General features: G+C 42.4%; 1 protein-coding gene and 1 long non-coding RNA gene across 2 annotated transcripts; one reads left to right on the top strand and one right to left on the bottom strand.

Annotated features, from left to right (window-relative positions):
* Positions 1-821: 821 nt before the first annotated feature.
* EIF1B (eukaryotic translation initiation factor 1B) lies at positions 822-12,603 on the bottom strand. The gene is made up of 4 exons (XM_030203301.1): positions 12,335-12,603; positions 11,669-11,832; positions 4,468-4,569; positions 822-1,184 (listed from the first exon to the last, which is right to left on the bottom strand). Exons 1-4 carry the CDS (start codon positions 12,363-12,365, stop codon positions 1,140-1,142), a joined length of 342 nt encoding a protein of 113 aa, XP_030059161.1. The 5' UTR covers positions 12,366-12,603; the 3' UTR covers positions 822-1,139.
* On the top strand, positions 2,775-3,756 carry LOC115470283. The gene is made up of 2 exons (XR_003942164.1): positions 2,775-3,388; positions 3,583-3,756. It is a non-coding gene; the product is annotated as an uncharacterized LOC115470283 (long non-coding RNA).
* Positions 12,604-12,812: the final 209 nt, after the last annotated feature.

The following is a 12,812-nucleotide window of genomic DNA, read 5'->3' as shown; positions in this document are numbered from 1 at the left end:
AATGAGAATGGCTATGTGGAGAGTGATGAAGGTAAAGCAAATGTGCTAAACAATTATTTACCTTCGGTGTTCACGAAGGAAAATCCTGGAGGAACAGTCAGCTGATGAGGGAATGTCCGGGAATGGAGTGGATACTGTGCCGTTTACAGAAGAAAGTTTATAAACAGCTTGAGAATCTGAAGGTGGACAAAGCTATGGGGCCAGATGGGATACATCCCAGGATGCTGAAGCTCAGAGAGGTCCTGGCAGGACCTCTTAAAGATTTATTTAATAGATCTTTACAGACGGGAGAGGTTCCTCAGGATTAGAGATGAGCGGATGTGGTCCCTCTTCACAAAAGTGGAGACAGAGAAGTAGGAAACTACAGACCAGTAAGACTCACATCGGTGGTAGAAAAAAATAATGGAGTCGCTGCTGAAAGGATAGTTAACTTTGTAGAAGCCGACGGCTTACAGGGCAAGAGGCAACATGGCTAATTTGGCAGTTAATCACAGGATGCTGAGCACTTCCTACATTTAAGGAATTAAAAAAAAAAAAAAAAAAAGTGAAAAACCTCTACCTTACACATACAATCCCAGACAATTACAAATTACAATTTAACAGTTCCAAAAATGAAACAGGTGGGGTTTAGAAGGGACTAAGAGGAGTAAAATGTAGAGGACCTGTCTTAAGTGCCCCTATAAAAGAAAAGAATTCTAAAAGGATGAAACTACAGTTATGTCTTTGTCAATGTTGTCCATTTTTTAGTACTAATTCCACTATTAAGGAATTTCTTGGAAGTTTTGTAGTGATCAGTTCAATCACCAATAAAGACAATTTTGTTGAGTAGCAACATAACATGGTTTTATTACAACAAAAACATCTTAGATCAGGTGAAAAGTAAACTGAACAATCAGCACTAAAACATTTCCATTGGAAATGTGCTAAAAATCACAAACTTCTTGTTACCATCTTACAGCTGTTTTCTTATGTGTTATTAGCCTACACATCACACCCCTGTAGTCATGCAAATACAAATTAAATGTCGAATGCTCAGACAAGTGGAAAGTCCATATACTGCAAAGAATCATTTTTCATGAAGTAGCCAGCAGTGGCAAGGGAAAAATCCACAAACGATTCTTCAAGTGTTCATACACATTTCAGAAGCCATGAACCTTAAGTTGCTCCTCCTTGACGATGCCAATCTATTACAAAACACAACAAAAAAGTTACAAAGCATGAACACAATATAATTAGTTTAGGGAACCATGTTTTAAGTGTTTATTTAACCCACAAAAAATGTCACTTGTTTCACAAGCAGCTCTTTCAGTTAAAATTATGTAAAGGTGAGTAGGAAAACTGGAAAACCTAAAAGTAAAAACCTCAAACATTTGATTCTGTACCACTCACCAAGCAAGGACAGAAAAATGCCACTATAGGACCTACATGACAAGATCATTTTCCAATCCAAGAAATTCTAGAAAGAAAAGTGTTGAGCATGCTTATCTAGCTGATGAAAGTAACTTAAACCTTAACAGAATAGGACCAAATGAAGCATGGGGGAAATATGCATTAAAGCTAAAAGATGGACAGGTTCCAGAGAATTTACCATCCCCCCCCCCCCCCCCCCCCCCCAAAAAAAAAAAAAAAAAAAAAAATTGCTTGAGTATCTGCTCCAGCTTTTCCAGCATAGAAACATTTGTACTAAGTTAGGGAATTGATCCTTCCAAAACCACCTCCCCGCCCCTTTTTTTTCAAAAATCCTGTGGCGTGACTGTGAGAATACAGATCATTTCGTGAGGCATGCCCCCCCCCCCAAGGGTCAGTATATATTACTAGTGACTTGTGTTAATGTAAGAAGTTATGTGGTAGAAACCATGTTAGAAGCTTTATTATGATCTTTCCACAAAAACTGCTCATGGGATGCAGTAATTTAATAAGCACGCAAATTACTACAATGTTAAAATTTTCAGCAGTAACTACAGCTCACTCTAAGATGTCACCCCCTACCAGTGTGTGAGCAGTGATGGCTTTCACGCTGATAGTTTACGTTGTATACGTGTCAAAGTCCACAGTTAATTTGTGCAGCAAAATAATTTATGACTTTACCATCCATTTTAATCAAGTGTACAACCAAGTCTTCCACATGAGCTGACACCTGTTCTCAACGCCTCTGCATTGCATGGCAAGTTAACATGGGCATACTACCTATGGTTACAGCACTGGAAATCATGGTAGCTTTCTAGTTTGATCTCCGTGTACTACTGGTTGCTATGTGCCATGCCAACTAATAGTGAAAAAACACATCAATACCTGTTGCTGTGGGACAAGAAGCAACCTCTAGGAGGGTCTAGGTCAATGATGACAAACCTATGGCACGTGTGCCAGAGAGGGCACGCAGAGCCCTCTCTGTTGGCACACGCGTCGCCTCATCCACCGAAGTTTGTTCCCTCCTCCCTTCGAGTTCCAGGCCCCCTCCCTCCGAATTTTAAAAAAAAAGTCATCTATTTTACCTTGTCGGGGTTAGGGCGGCAGCATGCAGGCTCGGTGCTTACTTCAGTTTTCCAGTCTCTCTGTCAGCTCTGGTCCCGCCCTTGCGGAAACAGAGCTGAGAGAAGGGAAAACTGAACTAAGCACCGAGCTGAGCCTGCATGCTTTTTACCGCTGTTGCCGCCCTAACCCCGACGAGATAAGATAAATGACTTAAAATGTGGAGGGAGGGGGCCTGGAACTCGAAGGGGGGGGGGGGGGACCCTGGAACTGGGAGGAGGGACATCCTTTCCTTGGGCCCTAAAGGAGCTGTAGTACATCTAATTTACTAAGACCATTTCCCATAGAAACCAAATGGGGAAACAAACTTCAGTTACAGAGACTCTTAACATGCCATTGTATAGAGCTAGTGGAAGCCAGCAGCACCTCTCCCTCCCTTAGCATGCTGTGAAAATGAAAATTGCCTGCTCCTGATAGCAGTGCCAGAGGTGAACTGCCTTTGATGCATTCAGCTGTGACAGAGGAATTCATTCCACTCTGCCCCCACCATCACTCAAGTCTCTTCCTTTCTCTTATCTTCTCACCACCAAAATATCCTGTTTCCCTCTCAACCCTGCAATCTCAACCTTCCTAGTCCTGGGTTGCAGGAGTAGTGCTTACTTCCTACTTTCCATTTTCTGTTTTCATTCCAAAGTCTTTTTAAGCATCTGATTTTTTTCTATTCCTTCTGTCCCTTGTTTCTTCTCTTCCTTTCTCCCAAACATGTGTAGTACCCGCATCAGTTTTTTTGGTGGTGGCTCACCAACAAGTGCATAAGGCAACTGGCAGGGAGCCCGCTAGATGCAGTAGGGGGAAAAAAATCATGGAACCGAGCTCAGAAAGTACAAGAGAACCCCTAGTTAAATTTAAAAAGTGTGCCGTCAAAGCTGTCAATTTCCTGCTAAGGCTCTCCATCAACTTATGCCTGAATTTAAGTTCGCAGCAAACTAATGTATGTTAACTGCCTTTATGAAGAAGCTCATCCAAGGTGGTGGTGTACAACTGGTATAGCCTGACTGACAACTTATTCAATGTAAAAATAACCAAAATGTCAACAATGCACAAAACAGCAAGATCAATGTAGAGAAGAGCAATATGCTAGCATCAACATATACAACAGCACAACACTAATGTAACAAAAAATGACATTGTGCCAGCATAATACAATGCTTAACAGAGCAGCAAGGACAGTTGAGAGACAAGATGGGTACAACAGCAAAGGATAAAACAGGGCAGCTAGATTAGGGGTGGGAATTACAGAGTTGGGGGTGGGGAAAAACATGCAGAGTTGAAGATACAGTATCAGTATGTGAAACTGGCCTCTGATGTAAGGTAAGCCTCCCAACATGGAGTCCATCACTGGGTAACCAGGCAATTGGATCAAATGGATTAAGTTAACTTTTCATAGGGGAACATTTAACCACCAACATAGGGCCATTTACCTACTAAGCCCTGTTGGAGTGGAGGAGTGGCCTAGTGGTTAGGGTGGTGGACTTTGGTCCTAGGGAACTGAGGAACTGAGCTCGATTCCCACTTCAGGCACAGGCAGCTCCTTGTGACTCTGGGCAAGTCACTTAACCCTCCATTGTCCCATGTAAGCCGCATTGAGCCTGCCATTGAGTGGGAAAGCACAGGGTACAAATGTAACAAAAAATAAAAATAAAACTGAATACAGCATTAGGATAAGCAATAAATTAGTAGTTGAAACCCCCCCCCCCCTCCCCTTACTGCTGGCTTACGGTCAGTCTCCAAGGCTATATAAAAGTGTCTGTACTTTGGAATTTGCACATGCTTATTAAATACCTTAACCTTTCCATGATTAATGAACAGGGATCTTATGACTAAGCAGATTTCATATGCAAGTGCTATGAATAAAATGGGATATTCCAAGTCAACTGCCTATAGCCAGAGAGCAGCAAAAAATCAGTTAATTGTACACTGGGTCTGAAAATTGCTTACCTCTAAGAGAAATTGGCAAATGTTCTTTCGCTGATCACCTTGTAGCTGGATAACTTCTCCGTACTCTGGATGCTCAATCACAGTACCATTACAAGCAAATTTCTGGGGGGGAAAAAAAAAAAAAAAAAAAAAGATTTAGCTAAATCCACAACACTAATCAAAATTATTTATAAACAGCTTACTATTCTTATTTCCATATGCAACCAACAAGCTACAAAACAAGGAATTCAAGCTTCAATATTCACTTTACTAACATAAAAAGTAGCAAATTTTTAAGTAGCTGGACCAATATTTTATGATGAACCTTGACAAATGTTCACAAAATCTAGGAGCCAGCAGAAGACACCTCTCTTACTTCTCCCTGTCCATCGTTCCAAAATTGTCCCCAGTGAACTGGGGAGGCGAGAGAAGGCAGGGGGGAAGAGGGTGGAATCCCCTTCTAGATCAGCAATAGCTCTTTTAGAAACTAGCTAAGAACTTTTCTTATTTTGTATCCGAGAGCAAACAAAAAAAACAAACTTTAGTAAATCAGTTTTACATGTCTCTGCAAAATGACTGGCAAAAGCCAGTAGTCTCCTTTTCTAAAGCACTGTCAGCTGTGCCAGCATCTTCTGGATAGGTGAAAAAGGTTAATTGCCTTAGTTTTAAATGTCACCAAAACCTGGATCCCCACCAGCCTTCACCCCCACCCTCTTTGAAACTACTCCCCCCCCCCCCCCCCCCCCCCCCTTTCACCCTGCTGCTATGCCCCTTACATCACAGGTTGCTTTGAAAAGAAAGGAAACAGCATGCTTCCTAGCTGGTGCGATTTATCTCTCAAGTAAACTTGACCTGCGCGGTACAGGAAGTTTGGGCTGGTCTTGCAGTTGAGTCCTGTGCGACCCCTGAGCTTCTCCACCATGCAGCTCAACCTTACAGTGGGAGTTGAATCACACTGCAGAAGCATTAACAGATACAGGTAGTGTTACAAAAACCCCACTAAAATTCGAAGGGCTTTAAATCCCAAGCACCAGTGTACAATTTCTAGGCACCATGGTGACCTGGCACTTGGAATTTGTCAAGCCCTATAACAAAAAAACTAACCAGACACGCCCATTAAAAAGAAAAACCACAAAACAAAGTCTCCAAAAGCAAGCAAGCAGCTATTTATGTTTTCATGCTAAAGTGCCTCTGAGGAAGTACATCAGATTTAGTCTCATACTCTACTCTATTTTAAAGAGCTCCATCACGTACCACCCCCACCAGCCGTCTCTTCTCCAAGCTGAAGAGCTCTAGCTGCTTTATCCTTTAATAGGAAGTCATTTCATTCCCTTTATCATTTTTGTCATCCTTCTCTACCTTTTGTAAATCCGCTATATAACAGAACAGTATTAGAGGCATGGTCACACAATAAAAAGCATATTTTTGTTTTCCATTCCTTTCCTAATAATTCCTAGGATTCTATTTGCTTTCTTAGCCACTCATGCACACTGTAAAGGTTTCAACTGTTTCAACGATAACACCTAGATTCTTTTTCTGGCGGCAACTGGAACCCTGTATCAAGTAAATATAGTTTGGATTCCTCTTTCCCACATGCATCACTTTGCACTTGCTCATATTAAATGTCATCTACCATTTAGATGCCCAGTCTCATATGGTCCTAGTGCAATTTTTCACAATTTATAAACTGCATGTTAAAAAGCAGCAGTCCCAGCAGACCCCTGTGGAACCTCATTATCTATCCTTCTCCATTGAGAATACTGACCATTTAACCCTACTCTTTAACCAGTTTTAATCTACAATAGCACATTACCTCCTATCACATGACATTCCTGGGGAAATTAGGAAGTCCTGTGATAGGAGCATGATGTTGGTGCCGGGTAAGGCTATTACATAGAACAAGATTACAGAACATATAAGCATGAACCGAGACAAAGCCAACATGGATTTAGTCAAGGGAAATCTTACCTCACCAATCTACTACATTTCTTTGAAGGGGGTGAATAAACATGTGAATAAAGATGAGCTTATCAAATGCATTTTAAAGTCCAGATACACAGTGTTGACCAGCTCACCTTTAGTCAGGCTTTTGATGGGAACGTCATTGTACTGAATTTCTGGACTGCATCTCTTCCACCCTACTCTCCTTTCCTATTTATGAAATATTTTTTTTCCTTCCCATTTAGAATACAATTTTGTAAACTGCTCAGAATGGTCTTCTGAATGGGAAGTACATAAAACTCATCAACAGAGGCTAAGGAAGTCAACACTCCCAACCACCACATTTTGTTACATTAGTTTTCATGCTGCATTGCCATTACATTTATTGCATTTGTATCCCACATTTCCCCACCTATTTGCAGGCTCAATGTGACTTACAATGTTCTGTTATGGCATTCGCCATTCCAGAGTAAAAGATACAATTGGTGTTACCTAGAGAAAATGGATGACAAAATAAAATTACGCAAGCAGATATAGAGTAAACATTCAGAATATAGGTAAAGTGGTGATGTAATAACTACACTATTGATCATTGTGGTATGCCTTGTTGAAGAGATAGGTCTTCAGAGATTTACGAAACTTAGTTAGTTTGTAGATTGTTTAAGTGGCAATGCATTCCACAACTGCGTGCTCATGTAGGAAAAGCTGGCCATGAGTTCTCCACCTTAATATCACACTCCACACCACTGGGTAAAATGTGTACTTGTGGATAAAGCATACACCCAAAACTGGAAAACAAGTCACCACCTCATCCATGTCAATACTTGGAGACACTCAACTATGCTGCAAAAAGTGCTTCTGCCAACTTCTGCACACCTAGATTTGTACATTAGGCCATTCTTGTATACAAAATTGTTCACGCTGTCATTCCTTGGAGAGCAAATCTTAAGTCAAACCACAGCTGATTATACCGAGGTTAGGGCTCTGACAGGACACCCAAGGGAATATACCTTTTTGTTCCTTGATGTGGGTCATTAGGCTAAAATGTATCCTATTACAGTTTCTGCTCTGAAGCATGTTTTCCTTACTTTTTCTTCATCTATTGCCCCTTCGCAAACAAGCGCTGATAAACATCCCCATAACATGCTGCTAGCATCACCATGCTTTATAGTACATATGATCTTCTCTGGGCAATGTATTGATTATGTATACACAGAATTCAGATCGGGAAGTTCTGGTTTTTCCAGACCAGTGTCACATGGCTCTAGTAGGAGTGTTCCTTACATACATAAGGCTACTTGACCATAAAAAGTAAGTCCGCTTTCTGGTTACCTCCATAATCAGTGTCCTTGCTTAGTCACCCATGGGTAACAGCATACAACTGTCACATATAAAAGTATTTAAAAAAGTCAAGATACAATAATGTCCGATATTTTATCTGTTTATGCTTTCATATATACTTTTCTGCATGTTTTACTTGGAATCTGTCTAGATACAGAAAAACTAAAAGTGAACAAATTTCTACAGGTTTTGAATGGAGTATACTTTTTGTTCTTGTGTATTACTACTCTCAGGCAAGTAGATTTTGGAGGGGTGAAAGAGAAGACAGGAATTACCGTAACAGTGTGCATACCCCCTGTATAAACAGTACAAGAACGTTACTACTAGTCTTATCTTACCATGTAAAGATTCTCAGTAGCACATTTATGTTGAACTAGTAAAAAAGGCCCGTTTCTGACAAATGAAACGGGCGCTAGCAAGGTTTTCCTCGGAGTGTGTATGTTTGGGAGAGTGTATGTGAGAGTGACTGTGTGAGAGACAGAGTGAAAGTGTGAGTGTGTGAGAGAGAGTCTGAGTGTTTGTGAGAGAGTGTGTGTGTGAGAATGAGAATGTGTGCAATGTGTATGTGAGACACAGTGTGAGAGTGTGTGTGTGCGCGCGCGCGAGAGTGTGTGTCAGACACAGATTCTCTGAGAGAGTGAGTGTATGAGACCAAGCGAGTGTGTGAGTGACTGTGTGGCACATAGAAAGTGAATGTGATACAGTGTGAGAGTGAGAGTCAGAAAGACATTGTATATGAGAGAGAGAGTGTGAGCCCTGCCCTCCCAATCCATGCCCATCTGTCCCCTGCCCCCTCCATTCATCCTTTTCCAGCAATTCCCCTCTCTCCCTGAGCCCTGCCCTCCCAATCCATGCCCATCCATGCTCCTCTGTCACCTGCCCCCTCCATTCATCCCTATCCAGCAATTCCCCTCTCTCCCTGAGCCCTGCCCTGCAATCCATATCCATCCATCCCTATCCAGCAATTCCCCTCTCTCCCTGAGCCCTGCCCTCCCAATCCATGCTCCTCTGTCACCTGCCCCCTCCATTCATCCCTATCCAGCAATTCCCCTCTCTCCCTGAGGCCTGCCCTCCCAATCCATGCTCCTGTCCCCTGCCCCCTCCATTCATCCCTTTCCAGCAATTCCCCTCTCTCCCTGAGCCCTGCCCTGCAATCCATATTCATCCATGCTCCTCTGTCCCCTCCATTCATCCTTTTCCAGCAATTCCCCTCTCTCCCTTCCATGACCCCCCCTTGCATCCATGCTCCTCTCTCTCCCATGTCCCAGCCTGGCCCGCCCTCTTTTCTCCCCCCCCCCTATTCGCATCCATGCTGTCGTTTCTCCCCTGCCCTCCCGCTCCCATTTTTCAACTTTACTGCCCACCCTCTTCTCTCCCCCCAACATCCCTTTTCTTTTTTTTTCTTTTTAAATTTACCTCCGTGGCGGTTCCGGCAGCGCAGCGTCAGGGAAGGAGGCGGCGCTCCCGACGTCTAGCCTTCCCTTCGCTGTGTTCCGCCGCCTTCTGACGTCATCCTTGACGTCAGAAGGCGGCGGAACACAGCGAAGGGAAGGCTAGAGACGTCGGGAGCGCCGCCTCCTTCCCTGACGCTGCCGGAACCGCCACCACGTAGGTAAATCCGTTTGGTTTTTTTCCCGCCCTCGACGTCATGACGTTTGACGCGAGGGCGGGGCAGAGACGGCTGGCTGGCTTCACACCATGAATCCACGAACCCTTCAGGGAGTGTTTAAGTGACTTCAGAACGTTGTCTTCATCAGAACGTTCACGGTGCGTTTTATTATATTAGATAGTTTTTGCCAATACTTTGTACCATTGTTTGCACTCAACTTCCTCATAAAGTCCCTAAACCATCTCAAATAAGGCTGCTTGGTATTTAAGCAAAGAATTTAACATCTTACTTGGTATAACCTTTACCATACATTTAAGAGTACGGTGGTAAAGACGATTTTGAAGAACAATCCAATCACACAAATATAATGGATCATCCCACTCAATCAAAGATAATAGTGAATTCTGGCTTCCACTGAAAGCCAGTTCAGCTTAAAAAGAAATGGAGTAAATAAGCTGTATATACCAGCCAAGCCAAATTATTCTCTATGACCTGTGTCCATTTACTCAATGATTTGAAACGTCCTATGTAAACATTACAATAGTCTGTCCTGATAAAATTATGGTTTGAGCTAATAATCTAAATTTCGCTGGTTCAAAATATTTGCGTAAACGATCTCAGTTTTTAAATACAAGAAAAGACTTGTACTAGACATTATACATAAGGTTTAAAAGATGAATTGCCCAACTCCATACCCAAAATATACTCAAAAGTAAATGTATCCGTATTAAAAACTCTGTGGAAACCCGATTTTGTCAAACGAACCTATTCATAAAAACTTAAGTTTTATCACAATTCAGCTTAAGTCAATGAGTTGAAATCCAATCTTCAGTTATACACTCTAGTCTAGACTCACCCTGGCTTGGGCTCCAACTTAGGCCTGGCCTAAACCCAGCAAACTGCTGCATGTATGCATAAACCTCCAAATCCACAACCGAGAGCTAGTCCAGCTCCACTCCTTGGCACTGCTTGCAGTACTTCCCCCACTGATGCCACTCTTGCTGCAACTCTTAAAATGTAGCAAACCACTACTGGACTCTCCTGCCTCAATGCCCCAGATAAAATACCATTTTTTAAACAAAACAAAAATAATTATATAGATAGATAGATAGATAGATAGATAGATAGATAGATAGATACATAGATATTTGGGCTAGCTGTAGGAAAAAAATGTTATGAATATTTTTATAAATTTATTCTTTTTTAAACAAAAATTATTCTATACCCACAAGTCAATTATCCAGTATCATTCTACCTTGATGTGAAAAGGTACCGGTTGTACAAAGGAGGAGCCACCGAGACTGGGCATCCAACCAACAGATATTGTTTAATGTGAGCAACTGCAAAGTGATGTATGTGAGAAAGAGGCCTCTTACTATAGCTATGAGATGCAAGGTTCCGCATCAGGAGTCACCAATCAGGAAAAAGATCTAGGATTCTTCATTGACGATACTTTGAAAACCTCTTAGTAGTGTGCTGCGGCAGCAAAGAAAGCAAATAGAATGTTAGGTATTATTAGGAAGAAATAATAAAAATGAGGATGTTTTAATGCCTTTGTATCGCTCCAAGGGTGCGACTGCACCTTGAATACTGTGTGCAATTCTGGTCACCACATCTCAAAAATGATTAGTGGAATTAGAAGGGTGACAAAAATGATAAAGGGGTTGGGACGACTTCCCCTATGAGGAAAAGCTAAAAAGACAAGGGCTCTTAAGCTTGAAGAAGTCAGCTGAGGGGAGATATGATAGAAGTATATAAAATATTAAGTGGAATGGGTAGACACGAATCGCTCGTTTACTCTTTCCAAAAATACTAGGGCTAGGGGGAACGCAATGAAGCTACAAAAGTAGTAAACTTAAAACGTATCGGAAAAAATATTTCTTCATTCAAAGTATAATTAAACTCTGGAATTCATTGCCAGAGAATGTGGTAAAAAAAATTTAGCTTAGTGGGTTTTTAAAAAGGTTTGGCCAGCTTCCTAAAAGAAAAGTCCATAAACCATTATTAACATGGACTTGGGGAAAATCAACTGCTTATTTCTGGGATAAGCAGCATAAAATGTTTTGTACTGTTTTGGGATCTTGCCAGGTATTTGTAATCTGGATTGACCACTGTTGGAAAACAGGATGCTGGCCTTGATGGACCTCTGGTCTGTCCCAGTATGGCAACATTTATGTAAGGACTGAAGAGAATTTCCAGCATGCACAGCACAAAAAAGGCATACCTAGCAAGGATAACTACTGGATTTAAATTTATTTTTGATAGTTTTTGCTATTCTCAAGCTCACTCACTCTTCTAGAAAATACATCTGCACACCGTTCGATGTTTTACCTTCTTGAAGGCCTTTACAAGTTTCTTTTTGTCGTAATCATCCGCAATCCCCTGGACTGTGGTCAGCGTTTTACGGCCGTTTCGTTGCTGGATTCTTATATGGATATAATCCTCAGTCCCTGCCGGGAGTAAATCGTCACCCTTAGTTGCATCAGCAAAGGGGTCTGCGAAACAAAAGGGGAGACAGACAAAAAAAAATCATAGATCAATAGAAAACGCATTTACACACTTATTTATTTTTTATTACGGAAGGAAGAAGGCCTTAAGGGTGTTGATGGCTCAAAGGAAAAAAAAAGTTTTAATGACTTTCTTCGCCACCCAGCCTGATCTTTTATCAATATGGGAGTTGTGGCACTTCCCCGCCATTTAGCGTTGCATCAGCCGCAGCCTTTGGCCGGAAGTCGCGAGACAACGGAATTAAAAATAAATCGTCACAAACCCAAAATAACAAGGACATCCAGGGGGAAGGCAAGAGAACCAGGCCAGGGGATGTATCTACCCCGGGCATGAGCCGCCCCACAGTGACCGCCGAGAGAGGCCGCCCACAACTCCGCGCCCAAGAGAATTCACTGACATCCTCGAGAAATTCGTTAAAAAAAATAAATAACCCAGGTATCGCAAGGGCCCGGCGACAGAGAGAGTCCCGAGGCAGGCCAGGCTCCTCACCGAAAGATTGGAGGTTCTGGATAGAGGACATGCGATACTATTGCGAGACCGGTGTTGCGATGAAAAGGCTTCAGCAGGCTTTTGCCGCTTCTTCTCTTTTGTTTCTGTCTCTTAAGAATACCGCGACAACGGCGGGAAAATGAGAAAGATTTTTTTTTTTTAACGGTGTCTGTCGAGTGGGAAGGAACGGAAAACAATCCCCACAGGAGAGCAAGCGCCGGAACCTGACAAAAAACCGCTACTCCCACAAAATGGCCGAAGAACGCTCCGAGGCAGTTCCCTCCCCCGACCCCCACCCTTCCTTTTTACTGTGCCGCGCTCACGTGACACGGGGCTGATGGGAAGTGTAGTTTCCGCGGCGCAGCCTCCATGTATCTCACATGGACACACCTCCAAAATGCGGTTTGAAAAGCCTTAAAAAGTTCCAAGAGTTGGAATATAATGGCAACCAAGTGGGATACGACTGACTATACTGAAC

The sequence above is a fragment of the Microcaecilia unicolor genome, chromosome 1 (genome assembly GCF_901765095.1).
Source record: "Microcaecilia unicolor chromosome 1, aMicUni1.1, whole genome shotgun sequence".
Lineage (NCBI taxonomy): Eukaryota > Metazoa > Chordata > Amphibia > Gymnophiona > Siphonopidae > Microcaecilia > Microcaecilia unicolor.
Note: the sequence above shows the minus strand (reverse complement) of the source record. Positions and strands in the feature narration are given on the sequence as shown.